Source organism: Polyergus mexicanus, unplaced genomic scaffold (genome assembly GCF_030449975.1).
Source record: "Polyergus mexicanus isolate NDT 795.1 unplaced genomic scaffold, iyPolMexi1.0 SCAF_7, whole genome shotgun sequence".
Lineage (NCBI taxonomy): Eukaryota > Metazoa > Arthropoda > Insecta > Hymenoptera > Formicidae > Polyergus > Polyergus mexicanus.
In genome coordinates, this window is record NW_027223327.1 from 1,647,350 (window position 1) to 1,669,965 (window position 22,616).

The 22,616-nt window shown below is 40.2% G+C and overlaps 1 protein-coding gene across 5 annotated transcripts in view; it reads left to right on the forward strand.

The window, feature by feature from the left end:
• The window catches only part of LOC138934453 (neurotrimin), a 315,283-nt gene that overhangs the window by 25,899 nt on the left and 266,768 nt on the right, over positions 1-22,616 (forward strand). For 3 of the 5 annotated variants that reach the window (XR_011447131.1, XM_070298197.1, XM_070298198.1), the window contains exon 2: positions 18,709-18,839. Coding sequence is in view for 3 of the 5 variants with exons in the window: in XM_070298197.1 (XP_070154298.1) it covers positions 18,709-18,839 (131 nt within the window). In the remaining 2 variants the exon portion in view is untranslated. Of the gene's footprint in view, positions 1-12,090; positions 12,916-18,708; positions 18,840-22,616 lie in introns of those variants that run through there. The other 2 variants (XM_070298199.1, XM_070298200.1) reach the window with 2 other exon arrangements.

Genomic DNA, 22,616 nt, shown 5'->3' on the forward strand with positions numbered 1-22,616 from the left:
CTCCTTATTCTTCCGTCGACAACCGAGCGCGAAATGTCTTTTCCTTAATGATTTACGTACTCGAACGCGCATGTTGATGTTGAATGGAAACAAACGCGGACGCGGAGCATCCCATACGATTTTTCTTACGAAGTTTCCATGAGAAATTTTGTGTCTAGGAGAATTATGTCATTTATCATGAATTTTTCGTTTTAACGTTGAACTTTTTTTATTTGTTTTTATCTGATAAGATAAATATGTATATAGATAGAATTATAAGTACATTGCAAAAAGATTTGTTTTTATTTAAGCTCTTATATCACAAAAATTGCTATTATTTTTATTATACTTTTTGCTAAGAACATGGGCCCCATTTTTATTCAGGTAACCCAATATTGCTTTGACGGTAGTATTAGACATGGTATATCTAGACCGAGCGTTTGCCTTTGTTTAACGAGCGGGGGTAAAGATGCTTGTAGAAAAGGACATACTCTGTTTTGTGCCCCTTGCGTTCTCTCTCGCTCGCACGTAGCGTAGCGTTTTCTTCGCTACGTGCGAGCGAGAGAGAACGCAAGGGGCACGAAATAGACTACGTCCTTTTCTACGTGCACCTTGGCCTTCACTTCTCAATACTCGGTTTAGATATACTATGTCTATGATGAACGCCTTCTTAAAAAAAAAGTCCACAAAACGGAGATAAAAAAAAATATATATATATAATTACTATTTACATTTCAGCAATCTTCTTAAATTTTAAGTTTTAGATTCTTATTAAAAATTCAGTCGAATATTTTTTCTTTTTAAAAAAATATTGCTCTATCCTTGTACGTCTCTCCAGATAAAGCAATATACACACTGATCGCTACATAACTGGATCGTCGTCGACATTTAAAATACACATAAGAATATTTTTCATGTTACGTTGACAGAGTGACGTGTTACACGTGCGTCTACCTTTATTGCCATTCAATAAGTATATTTCGCTAATTGACGAATATCGAAACGTCGCGGCAATACCCTAGATTAAGAGGGAAATTCAGAGAGAATTCTATGTATTTTAGAGGCAAATCACGAATATACAATATTATACATACGCGCACACACGCTGACACGACGAGTCGATAATACCGCGGTTCCGCGAGGCACTGCAGCTCTCCGCGGTGCTGCGTCCGGTTGCTGCGATATATCGGATATCCGGCCGCTAACGTTCGATAGATTTGCAGGGCTGTGGCGCTGTAAAGTGTCCGCCGCTAATTAAGCGTCGCCACACGCTGCTCCCGCGATCCTCCTGGCCTTCCCGGCCCTCCCAACCGTCGACGCGTACATACCATATTTGCCGATGCGATAGTATTACGTTTTTTCGTTGCCGACCAGATGCTACTATTCATTCCTATTGTTTTCGATTGTACGTTAATAAATGCGCGAATGATCGTCGCGGGTAAGCTTATTATTTATCGCGTCCGCGAGCGTTAAATTCGCATTCATTACGAATTAATCACATTCATTGAAACAAAATTAAACGAAACGAATATGTTTGCCTCCGTTTTGTAAACTGTAACGAAAATCGGAATATTATTAAAATAAGCATTTATATAGTTTTCTTCTTCTTTTTTTTTTTTGAGTGAGTTTCAATGCGCGCTCGCTTGAATTTTATTATTTTTTCTTAACCCATCGACTATGTATAATAATATCAATTTACTTCGTCGTAATTTTCTTCGTCAATATTGTTTATACAACACGCGAGGAATTTAATGAATTTCTCGTACTTTTAATTGCTCCCTCGCTGCGAATGTAAATAAAGAGACTAGGAGGGGAGAACACGGACGTGGCCGATGACTTCTCCCTTAAATCAGAGAACGAAACAAGCACTAGCTGCGGCCGAGTTAAATGCAGTTTTCGTTTCGATCTTCGATACTTGCACCACCTCGTGCGAAGATTAAGAAAGCGGTTGCGTGGAAAGCGAAATGGGAAAGACAGAAAAGGAAATGGCAAGAGAGAGAAAGATAGAGAGAGACCGCACGGTAAGGAGAAGTAAAAGCAGATAGGATTCGCCGTTTATGCCGAAATTCAAAGCGATCGGTGCAATAAGCGAAACAATAGCGCTTACGAACACGCCAACTTGGCGCTCCCCGCAACTTCCTCTCTTCCCCTCTACCGCCGTTCTCACGGAGCACCATCGCGGCGGCCTCGGCTTCCTTATCTACCCCGGGAGTTATTTAAACTCTCGTATCTCTGCCAGTCCACCCCCTCGCAATTCCGTCCTTCTCCTTCCGCCCTCTCGGTGTTCCAGTCGTTTCTGCGAACACGGTTAGAACACGACGCTCGTTAGTCGCGAACTCGTCGGTTCCTATCCCCCTCGCTATAGCTAATGATTATGGTTTGCCGCACTAAGCTGCGACTATCTGTATCGCCCCTCTGTCCGTGGAAGAGAGGAGAGAGAACATTATTTAAAAAAATTCAAAATTAGCCCCGTAGCGACTACGTCGTCGTCTCGGTGGAAAAAAGTCACGGGAGGAAATTTTAAGCCGCTTGCCATAGCTCCTGATTGTTCAACAGTACATTTGTGCCGGAAGATAGGAAAGAGAGTACGGTTTGAGTTTTGATTACTTTTTTACAATCCACCGCGAGAGTTTCTGGGACTGTATTAAGTTTTATTTCTTACATGTCCGCCTCTTATTTGTTTCTCATAAATTTTTGTAACGGACGTGCGGATATTTCCTTCGATCGTTAATCCGTCGTCGATGATCGTTTAATTCTATAATTCATAACGAATGCCATTAGCCGCAGATAAAATACCATTACTAACGATACCAATACTGATTAATACTTATATCATAATAGTATGTCATTAAAAAATATATAATATATACATCAATATTACTAATGTTTTATCGTTGAAATATTAATATTCTTACATTTCGTATATTGCTTATATCGTAACGTTATTCGCATTTTGATGACATAATTGTTGTGACAAAAATTTATATCAATTATATTCGATAATCGTGGTAAATTAAGTATGTTGAAACAATGTTGAAACGCGTTATGCGTTATAACATTAGATCTCAGAAAATTGTACGATTGTGTGGCCGATTGTAGAGTACAAAGGCGGATTTATCGCGTTTGTTGATACGCCACGTTCTACCGTATATCGTCCCCGATATACGCGTATAATGCGCCGGTTTACGACGTGTTTATTAGAGTGGCCTGTGGAGCGTACAGTTGGCGCGCATACTACGCTCGTCCCGCATAAGCTGACAATTACTGCCACGGCGGCAGGTGACAATCGGTCGTCCCGAGCGATTCCACTGTCGACGAGTAGTCGCGCTTCGTCCCGCATAAGCGTGTACACACCCGACATTCCGAAACGATACGATCCGTATACGACGAGGAAATTTATGGCGTTATCCGTCACGCGCAGCACGTGGCCGGCTCGCTAATTTTGAAATTCGATTCTCGAATTAGCGCGTTCTCTCGTCGCCGAAGTCAATTCGGCAATTCTACGAACGAACGGGAGCCAAAATCGCGAGGGAATTCGCGGAGATATTTCTTACAACGTTCGACTCTGAATTTTATTCGCGATAATAGAAGTGGAAGAGCCTGTAACCGAGATTTTATATTCACGGCAAATCGTTCTCTCTCTCTCTCTCTCTCTCTCTCTCTCTCTCTCTCTCTCTCTCTCTCTCTCTCTCTCACTCTCTCCGCGTCGCGAGAATTTTCCGAGCGCACGAGCGTCTCGCTAGAACGAGCAATGTTGACGACGAATGTTCGCGAAGACGAGATGCAACCGTGCGTATATTTACTTGGATCGTGGGTTGCTCCCTTTGTAATTTTCGAGTGTCCTTAACACGACGCCGTGAACCATCTATTTCGCGCCGTTTCGCGAAATTGACATCAACGGCGACCAGCGCCATAACGTTGCTCGGTGACGATAAAGTCGCGTTAAACTATCGATTTTTTCCGACACAACCAATGGCGCACTTTTGGGCAGTTTAACGGAAATCGAAGGTGAAGGATAATGGAAAGGAAGCAACTAGTCGTCGTCTACGAATTGCGCCCGATCGATGCAGTTCTCTCTCTCTCTCTCTCTCTCTCTCTCTCTCTCTCTCTCTCTCTCTCTCTTTCTCTTTCCCTCTCTCTATCTGTCGGGCTTTCTACTACCTTCTACTCTTCTTCTCTGGTTTAATGGCGGGGCTTCTTTCCGTGAGAAATTGAAATCCACGATGCTCGATCTTCGGGTCGGGACGACGGCAGGCGATTCGCGTTACTGCATCTATCCTTACGTAATTCCGGCGCTTCTTCTTTCACTTAAACCGATCTCGGTCGGGGGCGTTCGTGAATTCAGGTCGACAAAGATGGGATGGGGGCGCGGTCGTTTGAAAAGGATGCGAAACCGTTTGTTCTCGACCGAAGGTTGATGCCTTCATTAGAATGTACGATGAAACCGAACAGCGCGAATGGAAGAATCGCGCCCAATTACCGTGGATCTTATCAGAGGTATATCTCACTTTAATAGAAACTAGACGATAAAATGTATCATGAGAAGGTATATTTCGATCCTCCTCACCGACAGCGAGAATGTAAATATATGTTCCTTTTGCCGATATTTTTTTACGCCAACGTTTGATTACTCTTCTCGTTGAAAAATGTTTTCTCTCTTCATTGCTTTGCTTGCTTTTTTTTTTTTTTTTTTTTTTTTTTACAGTATGCTAGAATTCCGAATTCGGATCGCAATTCGTAAATTTACACCAAACCATACAAAACAAAAGACACCCTCACAGTCAATTTAAAAAAATATCCTGTAACACGAAACGAAGATTATTGTCATACCAGAGCAATAAAATGTTTCAAAATTGATCGTACACTATAAAATGATTTTTCGAATGGATGGAAGATCATGTTATACGAGAAGGACTATTTACGCAGCAATTTTTATACATGCTTCGATCTCAAAACAACATTTTTCCACCTCTATTAAGCTAGCAGGACCAAATCAGCAGAATCAAACTGGACCTATCAGATTATTTAGTACCCATTTTGTACTAATTTGTACCAATAATAATAATTTTGTACCTTGTGCCATTTTCAAAAAAACCGTGGCGCTGCTACCATCAAATTAAGCTAGCAGGACCAAACTAAAACAAAACAAAAAAATAAAAATAAGACCAGAAATAGAAAGGGCTGAATTTGTACTAATTTGTACCACCCAAATAAACTCAATATATTTAGCCCTTATGCTTAAAACAACCCCCAATTGAATTTAGCCCAATTAAGCTCAAGAGTAAAGTACTCTTTCCAATCAGCAGAATCAATCGCTACTTACACACTGGACGCGGCATAATTTGTACCGCCAAAATGTGAAGTTTCAAATTTTGTACCCCCGCCGTTCCTTCGAAAACTACCCCCGACTTCTATCTGTCTCAAAAGTAAAGTACCCTTCGCGACGAGCAGAATCAATCACTACTTGTACACACAACGCGACATAATTCGTACCATCAAAATCTAAAGTTTCAGATTTTGTACCCCGTTTTTTTTTTTATTGTGTTTTTCATGTAGTTTTTCGTTCACAAACACATACATACACATCCTCATGCATACCCGTATACATGCAAGTACGTATGTTTATTTCAATACCTTTATACGTAGAATCATTAAAAAAATTTAGAATAAATTCATTACTGAAAAACATAATAAAAAAAAAACAGGGTACAAAATCTGAAACTTTAGATTTTGATGGTACGAATTATGTCGCGTTGTGTGTACAAGTAGCGATTGATTCTGCTCGTGGCGATAGGTATTTTACTCTTGAGACTGAGATGGGTCGGGGGTAGTTTTCGAAGGAACGGCGGGGGTACAAAATTTGAAACTTCACATTTTGGCGGTACAAATTATGCCGCGTCCAGTGTGTAAGTAGCGATTGATTCTGCTGATTGGAAAGAGTACTTTACTCTTGAGCTTAATAGGGCTAAATTCAATTGGGGGTTGTTTTAAGCATAAGGGCTAAATATATTGAGTTTATTTGGGTGGTACAAATTAGTACAAATTCAGCCCTTTCTATTTCTGGTCTTATTTTTATTTTTTTGTTTTGTTTTAGTTTGGTCCTGCTAGCTTAATTTGATGGTAGCATCGCCACGGTTTTTTTGAAAATGGCACGAGGTACAAAATTATTATTATTGGTACAAATTAGTACAAAATGGGTACTAAATAATCTGATAGGTCCAGTTTGATTCTGCTGATTTGGTCCTGCTAGCTTAATAGAGGTCATTTTTCCGATATTTCGATGTATCGAAAATACATCGTCTGTCGATTAACAGTTCTCTTTAATTTTGTCGAAAAGAAGAGACAATTTTTAAATGAATTTTTCTATGTCATCTTAATTAAACGTAGGAAAAAATGTGATGTAGTTACGGAAAAATTAGCCTTTATAATGCTTTTTCGCGACGGTTCGCATTCCTACGTAGACAAGCGTAACGCTTATGCTTTCCAGAATTATGTCTTGATCGGATTTCACCGCGAGAGCAATCCTCGAGGATGTATATTAGTTGAAAATTACGCGATGGCATCCGTTCCTCTCGTATCACGGTCGACGTTAAGTCTATGCTAGAAATAAATGCAAATGAAGCCGCTGTTGGCGGTCTTGTTACCCGTTAAAGGGTCGTACATCGGTTACGGTGCTACGGGACGGAGGTTGTATTCGCGGAAATTGCAAAATCTGCACTTCTTGGCACCGTGAACTTGTGCTTCCGCGCTTCTCTGCTTTTCTGCTTCTCTGCTTCGTCCGTCTCTGCCGCGCCGTTCGTGGCACAAGCGCGCGTACAACGTGCGGTAGATTAGCGGAGCGAAACGCCGGACCACTTTGAGAACCGGGACCTCATCTCGACCTCGTGTCGAGCCGCAATTAAATTACACGGAGTCATTAACGGTTAGGACGGTGCGAAGAAGCCGATTTCGCGGATGAATCGCACGCGTTGCGGAAGTGTGTTAAAATGCGTTTCTGAATTTCTCTCGAGCAGGCCTCGTCTCTCGATAGTGAAATCGTCGTTGGATGGCAAATCTTCTCGCGATAATTATCACGCGTATTATCCGATGGCGGATGACACCGACGTTAAATGCATGCGCCGTCTTTATCACGTCGAGCCGGAATTCGTGGCATATGTAAGCCCGAACGTATTATCTATCTACGTATCTGCTGAAATTGACACTAATTCCGGGATCTCGTCAGAAGGACAGTGGCTAGATTGCCTTTCTCGTATCGTACATTACGATTCGATAACCTAAATGTACGCGCGCGCTCGCGTTAGTCCGTATCCTATCGGATAGGTATACGTAGCTCTGCGGCGGACGCAGTTTCCCTGTTCAGAAGCTGAGTTGACGGCGTGCAATGTCCGATCCAATCTGCGTGTGTATGGGCTACGGCTAACGGATGCCAACGGATGTCTAACCGCGCTTTAGTGTACGTAGTATCGCCCATTCCCTTCGATCTACATGCACGCATCGGCGGCGGCGCAAAGCCCAATGTAACTAGCAGCACGCGTGTGGATACAGCCGACCGAGAACGCTGTGTTCAGCTGTACAGAATGGCCAGGCCGGAAGCCTCGCCAAAGGCGACAAGGGATGTCCGCTGCCCAAATTGCCACCCTTGCTTACACGAGTCACTTTTTCGACTCTGCACCTGTACAGAATACGTTCAATTTTCTTATCTCGTTTCTTTTTTCACATTCGTATGCGTCGATTTTTGAATTATTAATTTTAAATTATATCTAAGTATAAAGACGTCCTTTTTTTTTATTTATATTCAAATTTTCTTTTTTTTTTTTTTTTATTTGTACAGGAAATTTCATGCAAGAATTTTTAGCATAAAAGATTTATAATTCTGTGCGGCTACTAAAAATAAGAATATCGTGAGCAGTATACAAAATGGTTTTACAAAACTTATTAAAAGCTTTTAGAATTTTTTTTTTCTTCTACCACGGTATATATATAATCATGTAAACGTTAGAGCGTTGTGTGTGTATGTGTGCATGTCATTTTGAGAAATTGAATAAATTTACATATCTTTCTTTCGAGGGGGGTCGTCTCATCGTGTATGCAGTCAATCTCATGTTTAATCGAGACGGTTTGACTCGAACAAAATGGTTATGGATAGCGTGTGTGACTGCGCTGCAGTGTATTGAATAGAATGTTTGATTGGTTTCATTCGTCGGGCAAATGTCAAAGCTGCAAAGTTTCACGGTGTTCGGTAAATTGATCTCGCGCGAATACTATCGGGCGAAAGATTTTTGAAAACATAGCTGTGATTTTCGCCCGAGCGTTTGTTTTCGGTATCATTGAATCACGTTGTCGAAACTTCAATTTATCGTCCATGAATTTTCCGTCGGCAATTCAAGAAATATTAGATTTATGGCCCAGAAATTCGTTACAACCCGAAAATGACCGCACTAGCGCGAATAAAGTTGCAGCGGTATGCGATAAATTTTATTAACCGATTGTATTGTTGGGGGCAAAGAAATGACGATTGGTGAGAACTTCTCTTTTTCCTCTCGACAATTGAATTCACCCGTCGCGTCGCCTTCATTTTTACACCAATAGATTCAAAAATACGAAAATGGCGATTAGATTATCAGAATTTCAGGCTGTCGCAATGTTATCGTAAAATATGAACTTTCGTCACGACTTACGCGAATAATAAGCTACGGATACTCTGATATTATATTTAGCCGGCCAACTCATATCGGCCAGTCACGAGATTAATTATATTGTAATCCGAGCCAACTGCAGTTCGCGGAACTACAAACTCGCGGACTCGTTTCCGTATTTGATATGATTCCGAAGTAATACGAATCCGGGCATCGGGTGAAGCCTCGTTGTTGAATCTAGGGTAGCGATGGGAATAGTTGGTAACGTTATAAGCTTTTGTTGGACGGCGTGAACTGTGAGCTAAACGCTCCTAACTCCGGTTACTAGTAACTGGTAATTAAGCGAGGCGCTGCTGTGTGAAACGACCCACCTACTTCTATCTCTCGCACCTTTCAACCATCCCAAAGGTTGCGGCGTGGAACGTCCGTGTCCGTGTGTCTCGTGTCATCGTGGTATAAGTCGATGAGAATGATATACGGAGATGTAGAGTAACGGATTTTAGTTTTAACGACATAGACATATTATTTGCATTGGCAGATATTTGGATTGTATTTTTACAATCATACCTCTCTCAATCTTTTTGGATCGATATTTGATAATTATCAGAGAGCATTCAGAACTCTCAGAAATAATTACATTGTGTTATGTAAATATAAGTGTGAGAAGAATATATCATTATTTCAACCGTAAGTTTTTATTTGCTTCATTTTGTGCCCTCATTTGCAAAAATATAAATTTTAATTTAGGATTACTTTCTCGTGTACATTGTTACACGATTACTTTCTCACGCAATTATATACCCTTTTCGTGCAATTATGTATTGCAAATACTGGATGTATAATAATATTTGGAGAAATATCTGAGCCGATATATCTAGGTTATACTATATATTGTATATTGAATTTAATACGAATTTTCTTAAATAGTCAGAGTAGTTAAAATTGTCGAAATTGTCAGAGAGCGTACAAGAGTATCGTTCATTTTCTACTAATTACAGAACATTTTAAAACTGTTTCCGTGACTTTTGTATCTCTCAAATTATTACTTGAAATTAACCGAAACGTGAAGTTTTATTCTTTTATGAATCGCAAAACTTTGATTCGCTTCTTATGATTCTAGAATTATCTATCTTTTAGATATCGAAGCACCAATGGCCAAATCTTTCTTAGTTTAGATTCAAATATTTACGGCCGCACATCCACCTTTTCAATAAATATTATCGCTTATATTAAGATTATATAATATAATTAAAATAAGAAATTCACAGGTGATAACAGTCTCTTGCATGCAAAATGTAAATCGTATAATATAATCCCGGAGATATAACGTCTACTGGCGCGCCGGTATTAATAACGCCTTAATTGGAAATTAGACTATGATATAGGCGTTCGACCTTCCTTTCCACGAGCGAGGGTCGCACAGTATACGCCACCAAAGTTAATTCCTTTAATTAATAATACAGCTTAGAGTGTAAGACTATAAAGAGCGATCAGCAAACGCAAATGGTCTTGTACGGTAACAAATTTCAACAATTTTCCATACTTTGGTTGATAAGGAGCAACGTCTGCGTTCCGTGGTATTTCTTTCTCTCCTTTTCCTAAGCACCGAACGATTCGCAACGAGATCGAAAAACAGAGCGATTCTCGCGCGGGTCGCAAGTCACAATTTTAGGTTCATACCGTATCCAATTGAGAATGACGTAAGACGCGGTCTATTACGCGGCCTTTGCGAATCACGTGACGTTTGCGAGTGCATGCAAATCTTAGAGAACACGCACCTTGGAACGCGAACCTTATTCTGTCGTAAAAATGATTTAGGCCATATCGATTATAAAAATTACGTGAACCACCTCGTCTCGCGCTTTCAGGTTACCTATCCGTCACTTTCAAGCGTCCGGTACGTCATACAAGTGTATAATAACTTGTATGAAAATAATTTATAAAAGTTTAACTGTGCGTGTAAAAATAAATTATGTAATATTTACTACGAGAAAATTGATATTTAATTTAAAACTAACAATTAATATGCAAAGCTTTTTAGAGATTTTTAGAATGCTCAGGATATTCTTTTCTTACACGCGAAAGGAAAGTATCGAACATATATTGTAGACGAAGGATTGCGAGAAGTGTGTAAAATAATCAAACCATTGAAGTCGAATTCCGTGTATCCTGTTGCTGCCAGGATACTCGAAGCGTCGATCGATTAACGTGCGAGAATCATAACAAGCTTCTTTGTCTGAATTTAATTGTAACGCAATTCAAGAGTATTTCGCGCATGTACTTTGCTTCACAATTTTTATTCATTATATTTTCAATTGTTTTATGTAGAAGAGAGAGAGAGGAAATGCTTTTAGTCAAATAAGTTTAACGAAAATGGATTTTACGATAAGTTTTATACAACATAGTTTGTAATTCAATCGCAATCGAACGATTTATTACTTCGGTAATAAAAATATTCTAGTACATCAGTCAGAATCCAAGTATTTGGTCAATAGAGAAAACGCTTTCTCCGGTAGTTACCTATATACATATATATATCACGAGTCTCTGACAATTTCTTATCTCTGTAAAAGCCGATCCGTACTCGAAAATTCGTTTTCGATGATCACGAGGAAAGGGATGTGCTGCACTTTTGAAAATTTCGTACAATTTCGCGCGGCGGCGCGTACGACGGTGCCCTCTCGACGAAAAGGTGGCACGGGTAAAAGCGGAACACCGTATCCGGGGGGAGGGGGTTGGGCCGGGATGGCCGGAACGGGGGTGGCGGATCTCTCTCCCGCCGCTCGCTTCACGGCGGATGGTTCGCCCCACGCCCGTCGTCGGGGCGCTGCAGCCCGTCAGGACGTCAGTTCTCCATCGTATCGCGCCACGGTCGGACCTGGATCCTACAGGCGCGCGTATACACACACACATACATACACGCATACACATATATATATATACACACACACATACGCATACATCACAGTTTATATCCACATGCGCGCGCGCGCGCACCCCTGCGTGTGGATACCCTCGCCGGGCGAATCCTTCCGGTGAACGGTGGGGACTGGTCGCGAATATGAGCGAATCGCGGCCGCGATGATTACTACATCACTCGTCGTCGACGATAAGCGGTAATCGAACGCGAGTGCCCCGAAGTTCGCGCGAATGTCAGCCGCCGGGACACTGGCGGCTGTCGAGGGTGAACGTCGAGAGTGACACGTTCGAGGGTGACGGATTCGACTGATTAGTCGCGAGTAAAGTGTGAGGTACGAGATACGCGAACGAGAGGAGGAGATATACATATATGTACGTATCGACGAGCATTCGCGAAGCTGTCGTAAAGCGGTGACAGTGCGGAGACAACAGTGGTAAACAGGATCGTAACGCGGACAGGTAGTAGTGAAAGACGATCGCGGGCGACAAGTGACAGATCGTAACGAGGGAGCGGAGGGGGGGAGGGGGGAGGGGGGGAGGGTGGCAATAGCGGAGGACAGTAGCGGCGAATGCGGACGGATTGTACACCGTGACCGAGCACCGAGTGATAGAGACTCGCGGTGGCTCGACAGAGGTTTTCGGTGGATCAGCTGATACCGCGATCCACCGCGATATATAAACGCGACGATGGATCAACGTGGCGTGTATCTACCCTACGTGCGGCACGTATCGCCGCAACGGCGAACATGCGAGCGCGTTTAATCCACGCATTATCGTCGCGGCTCACCATCGATGAGGATTCAATTAGATCTCCCGCGGGGAAGGTCAAGTACGCCATGCGAGCGATCTATACGGGGAGCTACAGGAGGCCCGAGAGTTTTAATTAAAACTCGTCCGCGGGATTCTCATTATCGCGCGCCTCGTTATCGGGATTAATTAGCCGCGGCTCGGAAAGGGAAGGAGAGAGAGAGAGAGAGACAGAGAGAGTGGTGGCGGTCGGGTGAAAGGATGATATAGGAGGACGCGATTTTCTCAGTGACGCTCGTATATCGTGCGACAAGTTTTGTGCGACGCGCCGCGAGCTCCTCGAGTCCGCTCTCGTCGCTCTCTCATGGACGAGCCTCTTCTCCGGTCGCGCCGCGGCTGGTTTGCGGCTTACAATTAGTGATCGCGACGTTTTTTATAACAGCAGTGCGCGCTTTAGCGGCCGTGCCGAGTGCTCTGATCGCCGCGAGTGACGGATTTCCGCGTGACAAGATATTATAAGTAGCTGTATCGAGGGACAGACGAGAAAAGCGAGAGACAGGCACATTATATATTCTCGACGCGCTTCCGGCGATGATGTCAAAGTGAAAAGATTCTCGTCGGTAATTAGCGATAGGTAAGCGAAATGATAAAATTCCTATATAAACTTTTCCTTCTACGATTTCGTATTAAATAATATTATATAATATTTGAGATATTATTATCGCGCATATATGACGTTTCTTTTCACAAAAGAGAAATAAACTGAGATATACATATATGATATTATCGAAATTATTTTAATTTTCTTGAAAGTGATTTACATGCTTTTCAAAATATTACAATTGTGTAATATTAGCGCGCCACATATAACGTATTTACAATATCAATTCCCTGTTATCTTGTATTATATCATTTAATTACCATCTAATTAATATAATATTTTCCAATCTATTAATGCTATTATGTAACATTCGATCTTGTTGGAGTACTCGTGAATTTGCCTCTGTTTTTCGTCGCACTGCAGCGTCAAAAGCTCCAGTGTGACATTTACTTGCTAGCTCACGCGAATATGTACCTTAGACTCGTCAAATATTGATACTAACTAATTACATCGATCGAACGCGCGCTCATAATTTTATTAATTTCAAGTAAATAATTTCGATTTGTCCGCCGTGAAATAGAGCACTGTTTCGCGGTGTATAGTGTTTGCGTTTTGTAACATGATTGTCAACGTAACATCTTTTATGAAAAATGCAATATTATTTTTCGCGGAAATTTGTAAATTGTAAAAATGCAATTCGTGAATTAAATGAGAATAGAATATAGTGCTGTGAACAGAACAATGAACGTGCGAATGTTAGGCAAATTGTCTCTGTGGCAAATTTTATCGCGTATAGAATGCATCAAAATATGAAAAAAAAAAGGGAAAAAAAAAGAGTAACCCTGGGTATATATATTTTAATTACTTCGAAAAAGAACGGGGATTTTTACGGCTAACGATTCTAGAATATTACTCCGTGAATTTATAGTGCGTGAAGTGCTTTTAGAAATTGCATTTTGCATATTTAGAAATTGTCAGAAGTTGCGAAGCTGTGGATCTTCATATCACGTAGCATTATCTTAATGGTCTCTTCGCTTCTCGTAAAGATGCAACAGCGTAGATCGTCTAAGAGTCTAAGACAAAGGTAAAGAGATAACCGCGGATTTGATGTGTCTCTCTAGGTGTTGCATTAATTATCTCTGTTTTGTAAGCATCCGCAGACGCTCCTAAGATACCTAACAACAAAGTACCCAAACCAGCATCCCATTTACACGAATGTAATGTAAATTAGGCGCTTCCAGATGTGCGTCTAGCGCGAATAAATACCGGGCCATTGTGTTTGAGCGTTTTGCCTCGCCAAAATTTCGCCCTTGGTGTTACTCGAGAAAGCGACCTTTACGAAACGAGCGTTTCACACTTTGGCGATGTACGCTTCCCGCGCGGCGAGCACTTCACCGTGTCGGCAAATCTCCCCGTTACAATCGCGCTTGTTTCACCTCCCGTATGATCTTTACACACTCCAGTTGTGCCCATCAACGTTACATCAGATAAGCACCCTCGCGAAATAACGCCTTCGCGTAGAATGCATTCGTGCTCGCTGCGCGTTATTCAATCTTTTAACTCCTCGGGTCTTATTAATAGCACTTACGCGCGTTTACATTGAGTTATTACCACCGGTTGTACTTGCCGCCGATTTGTCGCGAGATCGCGCCATCATTTCGCTCGTGGCAGTCCTTATAGGTGAGATGGATCGACATCTCGTGCGACCGTAGGATAACGATCTAGCCGTCGTTGTTATTGCTCGCACCGATAATGACGTTTAATGGTCGCGAATGTCGTTTACGTGATGGCCAATAATGTTGCTCGCGAGTCGCTCTGCGAAGAGTGAAAAATGTGTTTGTGCTGTGTAAATAAACGTTAAAGGGCGAACCGACGTCTGTCTCACGAAAGCGTGTACGCGAGGCTGGATTGATTCAACGTGATATGCGACAGTATGTCCTCTCTCGCTCCAAAAAGAATAAGGGGCACTAATTGCGAGCGTTATTTACCACTTGCATTCGGATGGTTTCATAAATTACGTCGGACGTTAGATTATTTGTGTCCGGTTTAGCCATGAGGAAAGGGTGGCAGAGAGGGAGGGGGCTAATTTAACTTTTCGTTTTAAATTATGGAAATGAAGCTGGCGCGGTAAAAGTTTGCAAAGTTGCGTCAGATACGCGTAATCCTGTTGTTTGGATGTCATCGTCGAGTGGTAGCAGCGGTGATCACGGCCGCTACTACCTTCGAGAGATTAAATGTACCTCGATAAATAAACCGTCGGTGCGACAGAGGGAGGGCGAAGGAGGGAGGGAAGCGGAATTTAAAATTAATATTTTTTAAAATTAATATAGAAATTAATTATGCGCGTACGAAAAATAATATATATATATCAAACATTTATGTTTGCTTGACCTACATCACTATTTCATTCGGTGGTTCGAATAATTCGTGCTTTTTAACAATTAACTGTCTTTAATTAATTAATATTGGAATATTACACACTTGATATGGAAGAAATGTACTTTTTGAAAGCGTCTTTGTTTTTGAATATATCAACATTTTCAATCTCTCTAAAAATCTCACATTGCGATACTTTTGGAAACATATATTTTATCACGTTGTATAATTAATGTTCTCTTTTTTAAGTTTTTTAATAAATTTTCTTATTTGCTGGAAATTTTCTTCAAAATTACCCTCATCTCTTTCTTAGTTCAGTGTGCTTCGCGTATTTTTTTTTCGTTTCTGCATAATGGACGCTGCGGATAATATAAATAAAAAGATCTTATCTCCTCACCGCGGATAAACGAAAGCTACATTTTAATAATTTGTTTTAGTGGCATAGATGCACTCGCAAGAAAGTGCGTTTGGTCTTTTATCCTGAGACATGCACTGGATACAATTTCATATTTTATAAACGTTGCGCACACGTGTTTTTCCCTCGCTCACAAACAAAGCAACAGTTGCCTTTCCTCTCGCTGCTATTTTCTCTCGTAGTCTAATCAAGATGATCAAGACACACGTTGCACGTTTCTTTCCTATTTGCTGAGAAATGCAACGAGAAATAAGCGCTCTATGCGTGTCGTTCATTCTGTTCTTATATTATTGGAAAAACCTCGTAGAATATATGAGGATTTTATAATACGGGATTACATTATAGAGAGAGAAAAAAGAGCAGTTCAATAATAACTTTATAAAAAACTTTATATTGATCTGTGCATTTTACAATGTGAATATGCAACAGCTATTCTCGGCGACGTTTCGATATTAAGTTCATATACATATATATATATATATATATATATATATATTTTTTTTTTTATATTCTCACACGTGCTGCGGAAGAATATATATGGAAGTTCGTCGTATAGGATTATAAATTACGAATAAAATATGCGAACGCGAGACGTGCGATATCGTAATTTTATTACGAACCCGAGAAACTGCCGCGCGCGAAAAATTCATTTTGTATTATTCATATTACTTATGCGCGCGGCGCGAAGGCGCGCTGAAATTGTGCCCGAAAACGTATGGCTTGTGGATACCGTAGCAAAGCGGGATTTTCGGGTTTCCAAAGCATACGGTATACGACGGTATAAAGTTCGCGCGCGCACAACCGGTGCATAAAGTAAAAGCGGACCGAGATGAAAGGAGCGGGAGAGCCAGCGGGAAACGCGCGTCCGAAGGGTTGCCTGGTTTGTGCGGAAGCTAGTGAGAGCAGTAGTCGGTGCGGATAGAGCGATAGTTACCTATTTCGCTCTTCTGTCAGTGGACGCGAAAAGAAAAAGAGAGGGGAAAAAAGGGGTGCCAAAAGCGGAAGAAAAAGAAAGATCATTTATTTGGCGTTCTAGCACCGTATGTCCGTTCAAGCAATACACAAAAGAGATATAAATAGATAGTCTTTTAAAATTAATACTTCACTATATTATTTCAAGATTTTATCTACGCTAAAAATTACACGTATGATTTAGCAGATTAATTTACCTGCGTAATCTTCAAAGTGTTACGTCGATAATGGAAAAGTTACAAAAAGACACATCAGCTGATTTTATTTCTGCTCTTTGTATCACAAATTAATTAAACAGTATGCAAAAATACTGTAATTTAGCTTCATTGTAAGTTATGATTAGCTTATCAACTTGTATAGTTTTATTAGATAATGTAAAATATTTTGCGAAAATAAACAGAAGTAGCGCGATGATTATGCTTTGACACAAAAAGACGCCGCGTATAATTTATATAAATGGACCGCGTCATAGAGTCGAAGATGACTCTAGGGTGAGAGACACGGCGACCCATTCCGTTAACGGCTATACCGACGTAAGGAGAGAAGGTCGCGTCTTTAGCGGATCCGTCCAAGGACGACGCTATCTCGACGTGACGAATGAGCAGCTTCCCGGGACCATCTCGCGAAGCGGAGAGCGCTCGAGGAAATCATCCGCATGTTCCGGGAAGTACTCGAATAAAATTTTCAACGAGCCGCGTGCGACCATACAGGGTGTTTTCAGGCTTCTCACGCTTTTCCTCGCATAAAGATTCTTGTGCCATTTGTGGAGTAGTATTTTCTTACACACATATATATATATATATATATATATATATATATATATATATATATATATATATATATGTAAGAACGTGATATTTTATTCTGGTATTCAATGTAATTTCTTTTTAGCAAGATAGATTTCCCTTTATAACCAAAACTACATCGATATAATTTTCAAGATAAGAAATTAATAATCTAAATAGCCTCTATAGCTCTCTTTAAGATTTAATCTGTATTCGAATATTACGAGAAAGTATTCAGGTAAAATTTTTACTAGAGAAAAATCGACTTAATATTGTTCAAGAATTTAATATATGATCAAAAGTTTGGAAAATTTGAAAAATTTTACATATCTTTTATGAGTGATTCTACTGTATCGAGGATTATAGTAGTGATTTGTTACGAGTTCGATTCTTGGTTTCTGAACGCAATTCTTGTTCGAATTGTTCTCGGTGTGAATACGTGGTCTACCCTCATTGCAAATTCTTCTCACGTTTATAGCTTTTCAGCTTGCGTCGCGCTGCGTCTAGCGTACATGCATTTGAAAATCCTCAAATCGTTAGCTGTAGACGTTTCTGTGATTATTTTTCTCTCGGAGTCTTTCCCTTTGCGACGAAAACATTTCTATGATAGTTATAACAATTAATATTACAATTATTATAAATAATAATCATGGAACGAATATCCATATTCGTTGCAAAAATACAACAGATTTATCTTGTTTTTATTTTCCTATGTTATTGTAGATAGTCGGGGATAAAAAATAATTTATATTTGCGAGACTTTTCGTCTTCTCCTCTATTGTCGTTTGTAAGCTAAATAGAATATTATTTCTCAAGATATCTCGTAGACGCTTCTACAAGAAAGAATATTGCATAATTGCTTCGAGCTGCATGCAAAAGGATAAACTTTTTTCTCGAAACACCTAATAAAGCATACATACTTAAAAAGATAAATGCTTTTTATTTTAAATCATTGTACAAAGGTGTACTAGAAAGAAAATAAAAATTAATATTTGTGTTTCCAGTTATACAAATATTGAATAATCGAATAATTATCCACTGTTGTATCTAAAGAGATGCTTACAGCACGCAAAATGACGCAGTAACAAATAGCGACGTTAACACAATCCTTCTCTCGGTTTTCCTCGTCTATATTCTAGCAACACGGTAGCTCGTAACACTTAGGCGTTTGCGAAAGCGTCATCTTTGTGAGATAAATGCGCGAGCGAACTTGTAATATCTTATGACACCGTGCACGCGCGGCTTGTCATAATGCGTTCCTCTCTTTCTTGATTCCAGAGAGCCCGTTGTAACGCACGCAAGGCGTATATTATGTGAGGTGAAAGTCGCGACGAGGGAAACGAAGATGTCCGCCGTCAACATCGTCGCATGGCTGCTCGGTGCCGTCGCTTTGGCTGCGATTAATAATGGTGAGTCGGAATTATGATTGTGTCGATGATAATATGAGAATTTGCCATAAAAAGTCTGTAAACGTTGCTCTTTAAAAAATTGTATTTGTGTTGAAAAATGATGTGTGTATATGTCATTGAGGTAATTTTTGCGATTATCTATGATATAAATTTAATGGAAAAAGAATATACATATTTTATGCTTTTACGAAATAAATATATTATTTACAAAGCGAGAATTTTATTTTTGACAATTGCAAACTTTTTACGTCAAAAATTCATTTTTTTATCATCATCCGATTTAATTATCTTGGCTTATATAATCAATATAATAACATCAGCCGTAACGCGAAAAATAGACATGCACATTTAGTACATTATTTGAATTCTTAGTCCTTCGAATTTAATTAATTTTGTATGACTTTTCTTCGATTTCATTTGTCTGATAGGCAGGAAGATCATTTTACAGTGAAAAGATCGAAATTATATAATATTTTCGAAATAATTCGCTTGTTTGTTGATTCTCTAGTATCAATTAAAACGGTCAACAGATGAGATCAAAATAAATATTTTTTATTTATAGTATCGCTCTCATACTGTTTTTTATTTCTACTGTGGTTTGATGAGAAATTTATAAAAGAATTGCTTACCGGTTTACAAAATTATTCTAAAAAATCTTACAATCATATATTTAAAAAATAACAGCGCGTAATAATAGTATCTAATTTATATAATGTATCACAAACGGGGTTTTATTATTATATTTACCAAACCTGCCCATTATACAATAACAATACGAAAAACAAAAACGTATTTACACATATTTTTCGAAATATATAAAATAACCAATTTTATAATAGTTATATAATTTATCTGTTTGCTTTTTATTTTCGTGTCCCTTTGTCTTTTTTATATTACGAGTCGTATAAAACGTGAAATAACTCAGAGATATGGTCGAAATATACAGTTGAATTATGGCGATAGCGGGTTTGATGGATTCATGTTGCGCGTTGTTTATACAACGAGCATAGTAGTATCTAAATGAAATATATCTGCGGTATTTTTTGAACGCGTTGCACTACAGATTTTAAGAATATTCAATAAATATCGTGAAAAAACAATATGGGAAATGGACGTTTGTAAATGAATCATAGGCATTTGTATATAAATAGTCAAGAGAGCGTCTTTATTTTTCCGAGATGCAATGCTACATCGGTATCGAAAATATACGCTAATTGATACAACGCGTAACGTGATATATGATTTGGAATTATTTACCAAAATTGATTGGCGGTAACATCGTTTAATAGAATTTTTTTCCGTATCTATATTTTACAAAAGTAAGATCGTTAGATAGAAAAACATACTCCCGAATCACGGGAGCGTTCGTTTAATGTAGATTCTTGGTTGCAATCTTACTTTATCGCGGGCGTGCCTTAAAAAAAAAAATCGCTTACCCGCGGACACTGTCTCGAGTCGTATCGCGAGAAATTTCCATTTCTTCGAGTCGGTGTTATCATTCGCGTGTTTCGATACGAGAATTCGCCGTGTGGATACGTGAAATTTGAAAGTTAAATTTGCGAATCTCTTTGCGCGAAAGGCTCGTCGAAACGCGTTTCTTCGTTGATTGTCGTTCTGTCTTCTTTTTTTTTTTTTTTGCTTTTTTTTATCATCTAATCCAAGTTGTGGAACGATATTTTTTTTCCGCGAGAAAAAAAGCGTAGCGATCTTCTCTGTTTGATCCTGCCGCGCGAATCATCGGTACGTTCGAGAGTGAAATTCGTGCGATAGCATACGAAATTCGAAGCTCGTCGGGGTTGGATTGTCGGTACGGCATGGCGCAATGATTTCGAATCAACGCGTGTCCGCGCGGATACGCACATCGAGTCTCTCGTGTGCGCGCGGCGTCTATTGAAGTATGATTGTTCGCTGATCCGCGACTTTCTCGCTCGCACGAACGAGAGAGCGAAAATATCGAGAGCCCGGCCGTTTCAATACCTGGGTGACCTACTCTCTCCGGCAAGGAAAGTTTCATTACTCGCTTCCCATTTCGATACCGATCGAAAGTCGCGCGATATCATCTATAAAAGAATCATCTTCTTGGAAACGTCGTAAAGGAAAGATATTTATAAATAAGAAATGCTTGATACAAGAGAATGTAATTTTTCATTTATCTGCGAAAAAGATTGCCGTTGATTACTGTAAGTACACAAAACGTCTTAATTTTCAAACGCTTAATTTTTTCGTTATTATTTCATATTTCTCTACTACTTATTTATTTCAATAGGATATTTTGCACATATGCTATATTGCGATAAAAAATTAGATTTAGAAAATATTAAGATATCTCGGACAATTAGTGAAATATACAAGTTTCATTGAATCGTGTAAGGTTGATCCCTACTAGCTTTTTAACAAACTCGATACCGAGCCGTTCCGCGCGTTCCTCTCTCGAGACTCGAGCGCGGCTTTCGAGCGCGCTTGTTAGATCGCAATCATTAAAACGGGGATGTGCAGCAGGCAACAACCGAGATTCGCGTCCGCCCACCCTCTCTCGTACATACTTGCGTAAACAACGTATACCGGCGATAGTTCTCGAGCTGCGGGCGATAAACACCCTTTTCCCGGGCAAACAATGCAACGACATCGGGTCGAAAAATTAACGAGACGCCCGTCAAAATTCAAACTCGTCTCAGCTCTCTCTTCATTTCTCTTCCCTACTTCCTCCCCCTTTCTCTATATGAAATGTCGGATCCGCGTAAATCGGAGTGTAGTTACACGAGCGGAGAACTCGTAACAGGATCACGATGCGGACGCATCGTCTGTTGCCTATACGTATTCGCGTATTCCGGTTGACGCGAGGTTCCGATCGGCCGTTACGAGCAATTCCACGAGACAGGTAACCCCGTGAGCGAGCGAAGATTCATAATTACGTCACCAATTTACCGAACCGTTCGTTGACGATGCGACCGCCGGATATGACATTAAAGATGACGCGGCGAGAGATTTATACGTTAAAGTCGCTTGCCGAGTTACTCTCGAGATGATGGTAAAGCGAGCGTGAATGCGGGCGACAGAGACGGTGTTGTATAGCGAAAAACTCTACGAGAGTCAAATTTTCCTTTTCCTCTTTTTATTTTTATTTTTATTTTTTTTTTTTTACGCGTGCTGGCTGTTTACGCTAATTATTTATAAATGCCTTTAGGATTTTCTCACATTGACCCGTCGCCGGCATGTCGCCGCGTGTTTCCATATTGCAAAATGGTTATTAAAACGCGGCGTCATCCAATTAACGGGTAATTACTATTGCTTATTATCGCTTGATGAGTACCATACGGTTATATCGTGACGAACGCGTTGTCTAGTATTCCATTATCGATGAATATTAATTAATGTAACGCGCGCGGATAATTAAATTATGTTATAAATTGTCGCGAATGCTCGCGTACACGAGGATCTTCGAGCGCGATGATAATTATACGCGTTATCGCGAGTTGCTCTAATTTTTAAGCCCACCAATCTCGTCAGAGAGCCCGTGTAATAATCGATCGTTACGATGCCGTTCGTTCGAAGATTGCGGACAATGATATCTCGCGCGCGCTCGTTACGAGTTCTCACCGAGAACTCTGGCAATTAGGGTTCTCCTTGATCTCTTATTGCTAGTACCAGAATTCGCGTTGCTGCTCGCGACAGAGTTCCGCAAACCGTAGAAAGGAACTCGTCGGAGGGTGGTAGGTTGATTTAAGCCCTGCGGCTAGGTGGCGGAAATCTTTGATAAGGCACGGCTACCGCAAACGC